This window comes from Macaca fascicularis, chromosome 16 (assembly GCF_037993035.2).
Source record: "Macaca fascicularis isolate 582-1 chromosome 16, T2T-MFA8v1.1".
In the NCBI taxonomy this organism is placed as follows: Eukaryota; Metazoa; Chordata; class Mammalia; order Primates; family Cercopithecidae; genus Macaca; species Macaca fascicularis.
Window position 1 is genome coordinate 4,051,926 of NC_088390.1, and position 12,656 is coordinate 4,064,581.

General features: G+C 53.1%; 1 protein-coding gene across 8 annotated transcripts in view; it reads right to left on the reverse strand.

Moving 5' to 3' along the window:
• Positions 1-4,064: 4,064 nt before the first annotated feature.
• The window catches only part of ZZEF1 (zinc finger ZZ-type and EF-hand domain containing 1), a 140,767-nt gene continuing 132,175 nt past the window's right edge, over positions 4,065-12,656 (reverse strand). For 7 of the 8 annotated variants that reach the window (XM_074018267.1, XM_074018266.1, XM_005582549.5 and 4 more), the window contains 3 exons: positions 9,484-9,637; positions 8,752-8,823; positions 4,065-6,855 (listed from right to left, as the gene is read on the reverse strand). In XM_074018267.1, coding sequence (XP_073874368.1) covers positions 6,775-6,855; positions 8,752-8,823; positions 9,484-9,637 — 307 coding nt within the window. In that variant the 3' untranslated portion in view covers positions 4,065-6,774. The remainder of the gene's footprint in view (positions 6,856-8,751; positions 8,824-9,483; positions 9,638-12,656) is intronic. The other variant, XR_012425143.1, reaches the window with a different exon arrangement.

Here is a 12,656-nt window from a genome sequence, read left to right on the forward strand (position 1 = left end):
TGACCACCATGCCTGGCTAATTCTGTTTAGTTTTTGTACAGATGAGGTCTCACTGTGTTTCCCAGGCTGGTCTCCAACTCATGAGTTCAAGCGATTGATCCTCTTGCGTTGGGTTCCCAAAGTGCTGGGATTACAGGCCTGATCCACTGCACCTGGCTATACATTTTAACTTACTAGAATCAGCTTGTTTTATTTTTTTAATTTTTATTTATTTATTTATTTTTTTGAGATGGAGTCTTGCTCTGTTGCCCAGGCTGGAGTACAGTGGCAGAATATCAGCTCACTACAACCTCTGCCTCCCAGGTTCAAGCAGTTCTCCTGTCTCAGCCTCCCAAGTAGCTGGGACTAAAGGTGTGTGCCACCATGCCTCGCTAATTTTTGTATTTTTTTTTTTTTTTAGTAGAGATGGGGTTTTGCCGTGCCGCTCAGGCTGGTCTCAAACTCCTGACCTCAGGTGATCCACCTGCCTCCGCCTTCCAAAGTGCTGGGATTACAGGCATGAGCCACCGTGCCCAGCCTCAGCTTAAGATTTATATTAACTTTAATTTTAATGAGATGTAGAAACATGACTCCTGGCCAGGCGCGGTGACTCAAGCCTGTAATCCCAGCACTTTGGGAGGCTGAGACGGGCGGATCACAAGGTCAGGAGATCGAGACCATCCTGGCTAACACAGTGAAACCCCGTCTCTACTAAAAAATACAAAAAAAACTAGCTGGGCGAAGTGGCGGGCGCCTGTAGTCCCAGCTACTTGGGAGGCTGAGGCAGGAGAATGGCGTAAACCCAGGAGGCGGAGCTTGCAGTGAGCTGAGATCCGGCCACTGCACTCCAGTCTGGGCTACAGAGTGAGACTCCGTCTCAAAAAAAAAAAAAAGAAACATGACTTCTATATAGCTTTTTTCCCTTTCCCTCCTTTTTGCAGAATATTAGTTGTTATAACTATAACTATCACATCTATAAATGTTACAAGCCCAACAATAAATTGTTATAATAATTACTTTATGTTTTCTACAGAAGCTGAGAGAAAAAGGAGACTAAGTATGTATAGCTTTTATTAATCCTCTTTTTTAAGAAAATAATTTCTAGGCCAGGCGCGGTGGCTCACGCCTGTAATCCCGGCACTTTGGGAGGCCAAGGTGGGTGGATCATGAGGTCAGGAGATCGAGACCCTCCTGGCTAACACGGTGAAACCCCGTCTCTACTAAAAATACAAAAAATTAGCTGGACGTGGTGGCGGGCGCCTGTGGTCCCAGCTACTTGGGCGACTGAGGCAGGAAAATAGCTTGAACCTGGGAGGTGGAGGTTTTCAGTAAGCCGAGATCATGCCACTGCTCTCCAGCCTGGGCGACAGTGTGAGACTCTGTCTCAAAAACAAAAACAAAAACAAAAAAAACAAAACAAAAAACAGTAAATTAACTCACAGCTAGAAGATACCAGTCAACAGCTTGGTGAGCCTCACGTGGAGAGTGAGAAACTCTCTTCACTGGGGAATCGACGGTGGTCAGTGGCCGCAAGGAAAAGGAGGAGAGAACCATCACCTGGTGCTTTCATTTTCGCCCTCACCTGCCTGAAAGCCCAGGGGGAAGCAGGGCAGGAGAATGAGTGGAGGAGGAAGTGGAGGAAGAGGCAGGATGGAGAGGGCAGGGAGAGAGAGCGAGCCAACATCTTTGAGTCCCTGGAATTTAGCTTTGCCTGGAGCTAGATGGCAACCCTCGGGCTTTTCGGTTTTGTAAGTCAACCTATTTCCATGTTAAGTTAGTTTGGAGCGTCTTTAACTTGGAACTGAAGAAATCCCAACGAATCCTGGGACAGCGCCTCCAGATCGGAAGTCTAGAAGCTGGTTGGGCGTGAGCAAAGCTACGTACGCCAAGAACCCCAAGAAAGAAGAAGAATTTGGTAAGGGAGGCTACCTGTGGCTTGACTAGACACTGTTGGAGGCCTTTTTATTTCTGGAGCTTTACATTTCCTTTCCGTATACTGTCCACATTAATGCCATGAGAAGACAGCTATGATTATTTCAACCTACTGGAGCCAAATGGTTGCAGAAAGTTGGGTCAGAAATGCTTTCCGCTGAGGCGAGAGGATACCTCGCCATCGCCTGGAGATGGGTAGTTCTAGGGCTCAAACAATGGAATGAAGGCCTAAGACTGTCAGACTTCTGGCTTTCTGCTCCCACGGCCCCAGAGTGTTGGCTTGTCAGCCTCCAGCTTTTTACCTGATGGCGGCAAGAGTGTGTGCGAGGCCAGGCACCTTGTCTGAGCACAAAGGGAGTGCGTAGGAGCAGGGCTCCTTCCCCAGAGCCTCTGGAGAATGCAGCCAGAGAGCCATCTTGTTCCTGGAGAGGGGTCCCAATCCAGACCCCAGAGAGCGTTCTTGAATCTCATGCAAGAAAGAATTTGAGGTGAGTCCACAGGGTAAAGTGAAAGCAAGTTTATCCAGAAAGTAAAGAAAAAAAGAATGGCTACTCCATAGGCAGAGCAGCCTTGAGGGCTACTGGTTGTCCAATTTTATGGTTATTTCTTTTTATTTATTTATTTATTTTGAGACAGAGTCTCACTCTGTTGCCCAGGCTGGAGTGCAGTGGCATGATCTTGGCTCACTGCAACCTCTGCCTCCTGGGTTCAAGCAATTCTCCTGCCTCAGCCTCCCGAGTAGCTGGGATTGCAGGCACGCACCACCATGCCTGGCTAATTTGTGTATTTTTAGTAGAGACAGGGTTTCACCATGTTGGTCAAGCTGGTCTCGAACTCCCGACCTCAGGTGATCCACCCGCCTCGGTCTCCCTAAGTGCTGGGATTACAGGTGTGAGACTGCGCCCGGCCAGGCCGTTTTGACTTGGCTTCCGTCTGAGTGCCTGGGCTGCTCACTGGTGGTTCAGCATGAAGCCCCGGCGCTGGGTCTGTGGAGGGCATGTATTGAGTGGGTGGGCCTCTGTGCTGCAGCCATGGCTGCGGGTCTGGGCTTTCCACCTGCCTCCTGGGTGGTTCGAGGCTGACCTCCCACAGCTTCTGCCTCTCCATCAAATGAGGCTCAGCTGGTGGAACTCCATGTTTCTCTTCAGTTCTAAAAGCTTGGGCTCAACTTGCCTTGGCTCTCTGTACCCTTCTTCTTAGGCCGCTGGTTCTGGCTTAGTCTCAGTGACCTTAGTCACACCAGCCGGGCAGGGCTCAGAGGGACACGCCTGCTTTTCAGAGTGAAGCCCCAGTGTGCTCGGGGACAAGGTGAGGCAGGGAGGGCATCAATCTCTCTAGCACCAGGCCCTAGAGAGCGCCTTGGGAGTGGCACAGGCCTGGGAGCACCCGGTTCTGCTGAGTCTCAGGCTGAACCCAGTTTCTCTCTGGGCTGAGGGATGGTGAGGGCTGAGGATGGGTCCAGGCCCTGACTGGGGCTCCCCTCGAAAGCAGTCTGGGGCTTTGGGGGATGTGTCAGACTCTGCCGGGCTGGAACAAATGGGCCTCAAAGGTTGGTTAAGTGCAGCCCCCGCCAAGAAGGCACTCTTCTGTTATTTGCCCGACAATCCTCAGCCTCAGAATGCCTCTGGGAAGGGGACAGAGCAGCGCGTGGCAAAGCAGAGGCTGGAGGGAGGAGGAAGCGGGAGGCCCAGGTAAACCTCGGGCCACACTTGGGTCAGAGGTAGGGTCCACAGGCCGGCGGGAAGGCAGCCAGTCCTGCAGGGCAGCCGGCGCTCTGACTGGGGCCCTGCCTTCCTCCTCCGGGCTCCACAGTGTCCTGCGGGCTACCAGAGCGGTCCACGGCGGGCGGTGGGGCCAGGGGTGCCTGGCTACAGAGCAGAGGCCCCGAAGGGACGGCGCCATGTGTGGACACCTCTGGATGGCCGCTCGGGGGTGGGGGTTGAACCAAAGCCCTGGGATCGCCGGGGAAGGGGCGGGGGCTGCGGGCTTGGGCGGAGGATGGTCTGGAGGAAGGGCTACAGCAGCTCTCCATTCCTTTCAGCCCTGAGCCCCGAGCGCCCGCCTCGCATCCGTTTGGGCGCGGTGTAAACTCCACGCCTGAGCTCCACGAGACACGGCGGGGCGAGGGAAAGCCGAGTCCACACACAGGCGTACCTTATTATATAGAATTTGTACAATATATTTCTCTTCGTTTGCATATTTTACCCACAGCTTAACATCCTTTTTACAGGCTGAACTCAGGTTGATAGAATCAAAATTCTTTCAACCAAATAAGAAAAATTCAAAATCGTAAACCCGTAAGAAAACAAATTAAAAACGGTGATGAAAATACGTCACTCCTCTCGTTAGGAACAGTGTCTGTTTGTACAACAGGTATGCTCTGGAACAGGATTTCTTTACAGCGTAGGCACGTGTTTCCACCTTTGCGGGCTTCGCCTCCTCGGGGCCTGGGGCTCCTGGAAAGCTCGGGACGCGGCGGCTCTGGCTCGGCAGCGCCACCCGGTGGCCGGAGGCAGAGGCGGCCGGGCGGAGCCGTCGCGGATGCGGGCAGACTCAGGCTTGTTTCCCGTGAACTGCAGCGACGAGGCCAGAACAGCAAGGGCGGTGGGCGGACAGGTGCTCTGAAGAGCCCAGCGTTTATCTACAGCTGATCTTCCCGATGGGAGGATGGAGTACAGCGGCGGCCACTGCCACAAGGGGTGACTCCTGCCCTGCTGCCCGCTTTACTCGGAGTCTGGGGTGTGGAGGCGCGTGGGTGGTGCCATCTCCTCGGCTACCTTCCAGGTTGGCTGAGTCTGAGCACGCAGCAGGGCCTCCCTCCCAAGCACCAAGCCTTGTTTCCTGTGAGTCCCCCTCTTGGCAAACTCCTCACTGGGAGACCTCCTCGCGTCTGAGGGGCGCAGAAGGTGGGGCCTTCTCTGGGAGAGGCGTGCAGGCAGCTCCCAAAGCAAGGTTGGTTTGGCAAACAGCAAAAGATGGGAAAAGGGTTTCTACGGAGCCAGCAGCACCTGCCTATTCAGGTACCAAGCCACGGGAACCTGGCCAGGCCTTTCCACCAGGCGATGGCCTCAGTCCTCAGGCCACCGAATTCCAGGACCTGCCCCACGTGTTCCTGTCTCCCTTGAATCCCACCCTCCGCCCACCCTGGGATGGTTCTACCAGAACTCTGGGGATTAGCTGAGAACCTAATTGTAGGGCTGTGAAGCCTGCTACACCTCGGAGTCCTGACCCACCAGGCAAAAGCGCTCTTATAGGAAGATGCTTCCAGACCTACAGACCCCGGCCCTTGCAATCCAGATCCCTGCAAACCCTGCAGAGAGGGGTCTTCAGAGGCCACGGGCCACACTGGGTCATGGCAATGCCGACCTGGTCAAGCTTGGCCTTGGTGGTTGGGCCCCTTCTCTGGCTCTGGCACTGTGTGGTGGCACGTGCTTCCGGCCCAGACACTGCCCCTAAAGGCGTGCTCCATCCCCACAGGTCCACTAAGGCCGGCACGCAGCCCACATGGCAGGCTTGCTTCATGTTCCCAAGCGTGGCTCTGGAGGGAGAATCACCATCGGCACTCCAGTGCAAGACTAAACCCATCAAAAGAAAAATGTAAAACAGCACTGACTAGAACTAATGCCGTTATTGCTACAAGTGACAGCCAAACAGCCACGCAGAGTCCCAGAGGTGGGTATGACAGACCACCATGACTGTCAAGCAGAAATAAAATGATGTGGGTTTTTACTTTTTTTTTTTTTTTTTTTGAGACGGAGTCTCGTTGTGTCTCCCAGGCTGGAGTGCAGTGGCGTGATCTTGGCTCACTGCAAGCTCCGCCTCCCGGGTTCACGCCATTCTCCCGCCTCAGCCTCCCGAGTAGCTGAGACTACAGGCGCCCGCCACCACGCCCGGCTAGTTTTTTGTATTTTTAGTAGAGACGGGGTTTCACCGTGTTAGCCAGGATAGTCTCGATCTCCTGACCTCGTGATCCACCCGCCTCGGCCTCCCAAAGTGCTGGGATTACAGGCTTGAGCCACCGCGCCCGGCCTGGGTTTTTACTCTTAAGATAAGATATCCTCTGATTATCTTCAAGGTACAGCAGCTCACGCGTGCTCCTCACATTCTGCTACTTTCACAGAATGGTCAGTCCCGAGTCATGCCCTTGAGCCCCTCCAGGGAGACAGTGTGGTTCTGCTCTAAAAACGTGAGGTGGAAACTGAAATACGTCAAAACAACTGAGAAACTGCGGTGGTGCTGCCTGGCGCGTGAGCGGACGTACAGGGGCGCCTGCCGGCTGCCCCAAGGGCACTTGTTCCTCTCAAGGAGTTCTCTGGGAGGGCGCGGCCGTGCAGGGAGCTAGCTCGATGCCTGGTTCGGTACTGGATGCTTGGGGATCGGTGGTGGCCAGGAGGGGCTCTCGCCAGTTTTGGTTTGGTTTGAAAAGCAAAGAGGTGCTCCCGGGCCGGGCAGCCGCTGGCGGTCTTGCTGGAAGGGTGGATCTGGGTGGATTGTGCCTCCTCTGAAGGCAAGTGAGACAGAAACCAGTTGAGAGGCCGCTTCCAAGTCTTCCCAGGCCCATGGCTCCTGCAGCGACAGCCTCTGGAGAAAGCTGGTCTCTGAACCTTCTCAAGGGCCCCCTGCCCACCCTTTCTGAGGCATTCTGCACTGCTTGGCTTATTTTCAACATGCTACAGCCTGTGCTTGTGTCCAGCCTATGCACAGGAACTCTTGGAGACGTGGCTGCTTGGCATCCGAATTGGAGTGGAAGTCAGCTCAAGGAGAGCCAGGTACTGGCGCTACAGGAGTGTTCCTGAATGAGGCTGGCTGTCTGCTCTGAAGTCCCTGTGGCAGATGAGCTAGTCCCACGCGCCACACCAAGGGCTAACACTCCACATTCCAGAGGCGGGTGGCCTTGTTTGGGTAGTTGATGGCCAGGCTGATGGCAGCAATGTTCTGCAGAGCCTGTGGAGGGAAAGAGAGTTGTCGCCAGTGTCAGGAGCCACTCCCTTGTTCACTGAGTGCTGATAAGACCCTCGGCGGAGCACTGAGGACGAGGGGACGGAGGAGGGGGGCCTGAGATGAACCAGATGTGTTCCCCTCCCCCAGAGGCCCACAGGGTGGAGGGAGAGAGAAAATGCTTTTAAGAGCACGTGAAAGCTCCAAATGTAGGTAGGAATCATCACTGTCCAGGGGGGCAGTCCCAGTGCAGGGGCTCAGAAGGCTGTCCGCAGAGGTCTGGGAAAACACTCTGGGGAAAACAGTGCAAAGATGCAGGTGGGGAAAGGCATGGCACTCACAAGAAACGAACAGCCAGTGCTGGGGACCAGAAGGAGTAGAGAAAACAGGGCCAAGAGGGCACTCAGATGCCCTGGAGGCAAGGCCGGGTCCGTCAGGCCTTCAGGGTCTGGGCAGCAAGAAGGTGGAGGTGGCCGAGGGAGGAAGAGGGGGTTGGCAGGGAGAGGTGTCAGGGAGAAACGTCAGGACACTGGTGCAGTACACTCGACAGGCTGTGGGGAGGGTCAGAAGAGGGTAAGGAGGAAATGGAGACTGGACAGGGGCCGCAGAAGGGACCCGCCCACAGGCAAGCCGCCATGCTGAGCTTTGGGGCCAGGATGGCAAATATCACAATTTCGTTACATGGTGTCGTGAAACCTGGGGTGGCAATGTTGGTAGGTAGCTGTTGGGGGTAAGGGAGTTTTTATTCTGCCTACAGGTCTCGGGTGAATTCACACAAACTCTTCGGTATGGGCTGGGGGCATTCCCACTTCCGAGCGTACACGTCAAAGCCTATGGCAAGAAAGACCACCTTTTTCTGCAAAAGGGCAGTGTGTTCGGAGAATACGTCCAAAGGACAGAGCGCCGCGCTCAAGCAGGGCTCTCGGCTGGGTGTCCCGGCCGGGTGTCCACCCACGGGTAACCCTGTGAGCCTCAGTGTCCCTAGCTGTCTTCTGGGGGTGTTGGGCCACACACATTATGATATTCAAGGAGTCCAGGGTTTTCAAAATGTAGTCTGGGGCCAGGGGACTCCCGAGACCCTTTCGGGGTCTGCAAGGTTCATTTTTCACTTTCCTGCTCCTGAGTATACGGTGGAGTGTTCCAGAGCCTGACGTGTGATCTGACTGACTGCAGAGGCAGACATGGGAATCCAGCTGTCTTCTATGAGCAGACGTGAGGGGTCTGCAGGGATAAGCACAGCGCCACCCTCTGCAGGCATTCCTTTCTTCTTTTTTGGTCACCTATTTGTCCCAGAGCACTCAGTAATTACTTCGTTTTGAAAAGTTAGAGTTGTTTTTCACAAGACGTGTTATTCATGTTAATATGAAATGGGTTCACTACTTAAAAAAAAAAGGTAAAGGTTTAAACTTTTGCTTACTTTTTAGATCGAAAATCTCATTTCTAATGGCACGTATGGCTATATGTATAATACACATACCCAAAAGCTTTCTGAGCTCCTCAGTCAGTGAAAAGTGTGAAGCATCCTGAGACCAAACAGCTGTCAGCAGAGGAGTTCCGCTACCAGAGAAGCAACTCACATCTAAAAATATGTGAAATCTAACTCCATGGAAACTTCGAGAATCAGCCAAACTAAATTTAAGGCATCGGTTGTTTTGGTTTTAAAGACACAAATTCTTCTGACCCCACAGTTTAGAGTGAATGACTCTGATAAATGGGGCTCATGCGTGCTCTCTGCGCACCCGGAGGAAGTGCAGTCACAGAACTGGATGGAACAAGCTCTGTGTAACCTCCGGGTGGATTCTGTCCTACTCAGACGCAGTGCGCAGACCTTCTCCGCCCTGGCAATGGTGAGACGGTGGCCCCGCAGCCTGGGGGCCAGCTCTGTTGGGGTGGAGAGAGTACCTGTGCCGCACAGCGGAGAAGGTGGTCGTCCGTGGTCAGGGCCAGCAGGTAATCCTGCAGCACGCCGAGCTCCTGCAGAGAGAGCAGGGCTGTGAGCGACAGTGCCAGATGCACAGTGCAGCTCTCCCAGACCACCTGGGACACCCGCCTGCGAAAGCAGAAGCCTCTCGCGGGTGGACGCTCCTCACTCTGCCTGGCACCTCGTGGCACTGCCTTGCTCAGAACCCCGGCAGGAGCCTGACTGGCAGGAGCCAGGTGCCCACTGCCGGGGCCGCCTCTGCCTCCACCTGCCCTCAGGTGAGCAGGCCGGGACCCCTCCTCAGGCCAGTTTCCTCATGTGTGAAAGGAGAGGGAAGCTACAGAACTCTGAAAGGCCCTTTCAGCTCCCACATTCAATGAGTCTATTGTGCTGAGGGAAGGGAAAAAAGAGGAGGAAGCAGAAGTAACCCATCATTTTATTTTCCAAAACTCACTGCTGTCCAGGGCTGATCCCAGGCGGTTTTCCCCCACTGGCTCTAGGCCTGACAAAATAAGCAATCTCAGAGCTGACCTGAGGGTTTCCCAGGGCTGGGAGAGGCGAGAGCCTCAGACTCTCAGCCACGCCTGTCCTGTGTGGCCTGTCGAGACCCCTGCCACTCAGGCTCAGATGGGGTGGCGACTTCTGCCCTGGGTAGCAGAGGGAGCACACACACACGGAGGCACCGGGCTCCCTGCCCAGACCTCAGGCCTCACCTGGGCACGGTTCTCGGTGACGAAGAAGAGCTCAGTGAGGGCACGGTGCAGGGGAAGGAGGATGCCGGGCTGTGTCACGTCCTCAAACAGGCTGTACTCCATGTGGGTAAAGAGCTGCCACAGGGGCTTCAACAGCGCAAGGTCACACAGGTCACTGCGGGAGGAGCCCCGGAGGTGGTCAGTTCAGTGAGGGCCACGCCAAGGTCACATGGCTGACAGCTGGCAGGAACCACAGCTCAGACCCTCCCTCTCCCACAGCTGGTACCAGTGATTATAAAGCAGTCTCACCTATGCTCCCCACAAAACAGCCACAAATAGTCACCAACAGCAAGGAAGGAAAGGGGCAGAACCTAAACTTCAAAACCAGGCTCCAAGGGAACAGGAGGTCTGGACGTGTGCTCACATGCATCTTGAAAAATGGATGTTATGGGCTAGACATGGTGGCTCACACCTGTAATCCCAGCACTTAGGGAAGCTGAGGTGGGAGGATCACTTCAGCCTAGGAGTTGGAGACCAACCTGGGAAACAGAGTGAGACCCTGTCTCTACAAAAAATTTAAAACAAAAAAACAAAAAACAAACAAGAAAAAACTATCTGGGCATGATGGCACCCAGCCACTCGAGAGGCCACGGTGGGAGGATCGTTTGAGCCCAGAGGTTGGAGACTGCAGTGAGCCATGATTGCGCCACTGTACTCTAGCCTGGGCAACAGAGTGAGACACTGTCTCTTAAAAAAAAAAAAAAAAAGCTATGAAGACTTTCCAATGAGAGTGGGAACTCATCTCAAGATAAATATTAAATGAAACAAAGCAAGATGTGGCCAGGCGCAGTGGCTCATGCCTGTAATCCCAGTACCTTGGGAGGCCGAGGTAGGCGGATCATGAGGTCAGAGTTCGAGACTAGCCTAGCCAACATAGTGAAACCCTGTCTCTAAAAATACAAAAATTAGCTGGGTGTGGTGGTGGGCGCCTGTAATTCCAGCTACTAGGGAGGCTGAGGCAGGAGAATCGCTTGAACCCTGGAGGTGGAGCTTGCAGTGAGCCGAGATCGTACCACTGCACTCCAGCCTGGGTGACAGTGCGAGGCTCCGTCTCAAAAAAAAAAAAAGAAAAAAAGCAAGATGTAAAACTACATATACAAAATAAAATTCAAAGATAACCTGCACATACAGTATTTTCTCTATGCACATGAAAAGCAACAGTAAACAGGCATAACAAAAGATGCCATCAGCAGTTGACCCTATCAGCTTTCTAGGTTTTCTACAGTGCTCACTGCTTTAATAATCAGAAAAGGACACTGAAGACAAACGTGATGGCTCATATTTGTAGTCCTAGTTACTCAAGAGGCTGAGGTGGAAGGATCGCCGCAGCCCAGGAGTTCACGGCTACAGTGGCTATGATGGTGCCACTGCACTCTAGCCTGGGCAACAGAACGAGACCCCACCTCTAAAAAAAAAAATTAAAGAAAAAAAAAAGATGGTCAGGAGCAGTGGCTCATACCTACAATCCTAGCACTTTGGAAGGCTAAGGTTGGGGGACTGCTTGATCCCAGGAATTTTTTTTTTTTTTTTTTTTTTGAGACGGAGTCTCGCTGTGTCGCCCAGGCTGGAGTGCAGTGGCCGGATCTCAGCTCATTGCAAGCTCCGCCTCCCGGGTTTTTACGCCATTCTCCTGCCTCAGCCTCCCGAGTAGCTGGGACTACAGGCGCCCGCCACCTCGCCCAGCTAATTTTTTGTATTTTTTAGTAGAGACGGGGTTTCACCGTGTTAGCCAGGATGGTCTCAAACTCCTGACGTCGTGATCCGCCCGTCTCGGCCTCCCAAAGTGCTGGGATTACGGGCTTGAGCCACCGCGCCCGGCCGATCCCAGGAATTTAAGACCATCCTGGGCAACATGGTGAACCCTGTCTCCACAAAAAGTAGAAAGAATTAGCTGGGTGTGGTGTCACACGCCTGTAGTCCCAGCTACTCAGGAGGCTGAGGGGAGAGGATCACTTCAGCTCGAGAGGTGGAGGCCACAGTGAGTTGAGATGGCACCACTGCACTCCAGCCTGGGCAAGAGAGCGAGACTCTGTCTCAAAAAATAATAATAAAATAAAATAATAAAATAAAATAACGACGACTACCATTGTTATGATTTTCGGCTTGGCTTACGAAACAGAAGAAGATGCTTGCAAGGTTGCCCGGGCAGAAAGCTTTTCCCTAAATAAAACACAACCCCTGCTGAGAGAATGAACTGAGGTTTTTTTTTTTTTTTTTTTTCGTTTTTACTCAGAGGGAGGCTGTCCTTTGCTTTAATTCCAACTCAATATCCTTTGAAGAAGAAAAATTATGAAATAAATAATATTCTAGAACTTGTTATATGGCTATATATAATTACATAATGTTGGATTTTGCTTTTTTTAAAAAATTTGCTTTTTCTCTTATGACTTGAAAAATCATTGTGTATATTTAATTGTTATCCTGAAGCCAATCTCTTTTTCCCAGAGGAATAAATCTTCACAAAACAAACAGGACAATTCTGATAGCTTTCCAGCTGGGTTTTCAGAGAAGCATCAGCATGGGAGGTAAAATGTACCTGCGAGCTGAGAAGGTCCCTCCCCTGAGGACTGCCCCTTGTGTGTGGCCTCCAGGCCAAGCCCTCAGGCAGGCCCCCTCTCACTCTATGAGGAGCACACATGAAAGAGGCCAGGGTGGCAAGGCCACCGGGAGTTCCCTCTGGGCTCGGGACGGAGGGTGCAGGGGTGTCCCCGCTGGAAAGAAGGTTGCCAGCGGCCAGCAGACTGCAGGCAGGGGCACAAGTCTTCCTTCCTGCTGCAGGTAAGAAGGGCCCACCAGCCAGGAGACCATGGAGATGTTCCATGTTTCATAAGCACTGCTCAACCAGACTGTTCTTACTGGACTCGACGCTCAAGTGAACAGAGCTAAGCCCGTGTGGGGCTAAGTGATCCCGTCTGCGTATGAGGACATGGGGGTAACAGCAAGCCTGCCCAGCCCAGGAGTTTGAGACCATACTGGCCAACACAGTGAGACCCCATCTCTATAAAAAAACAAAATTAGCCAGGTGTGGTGGTGCATGCCTGTAGTCCTAGCTACTTGGGAGGCTAAGGTGGGAAGATCACTTGAACCCAGGAGTTGGAGGCTGCAGTGAGCTGTGATCGTGCCACTGCACTCCA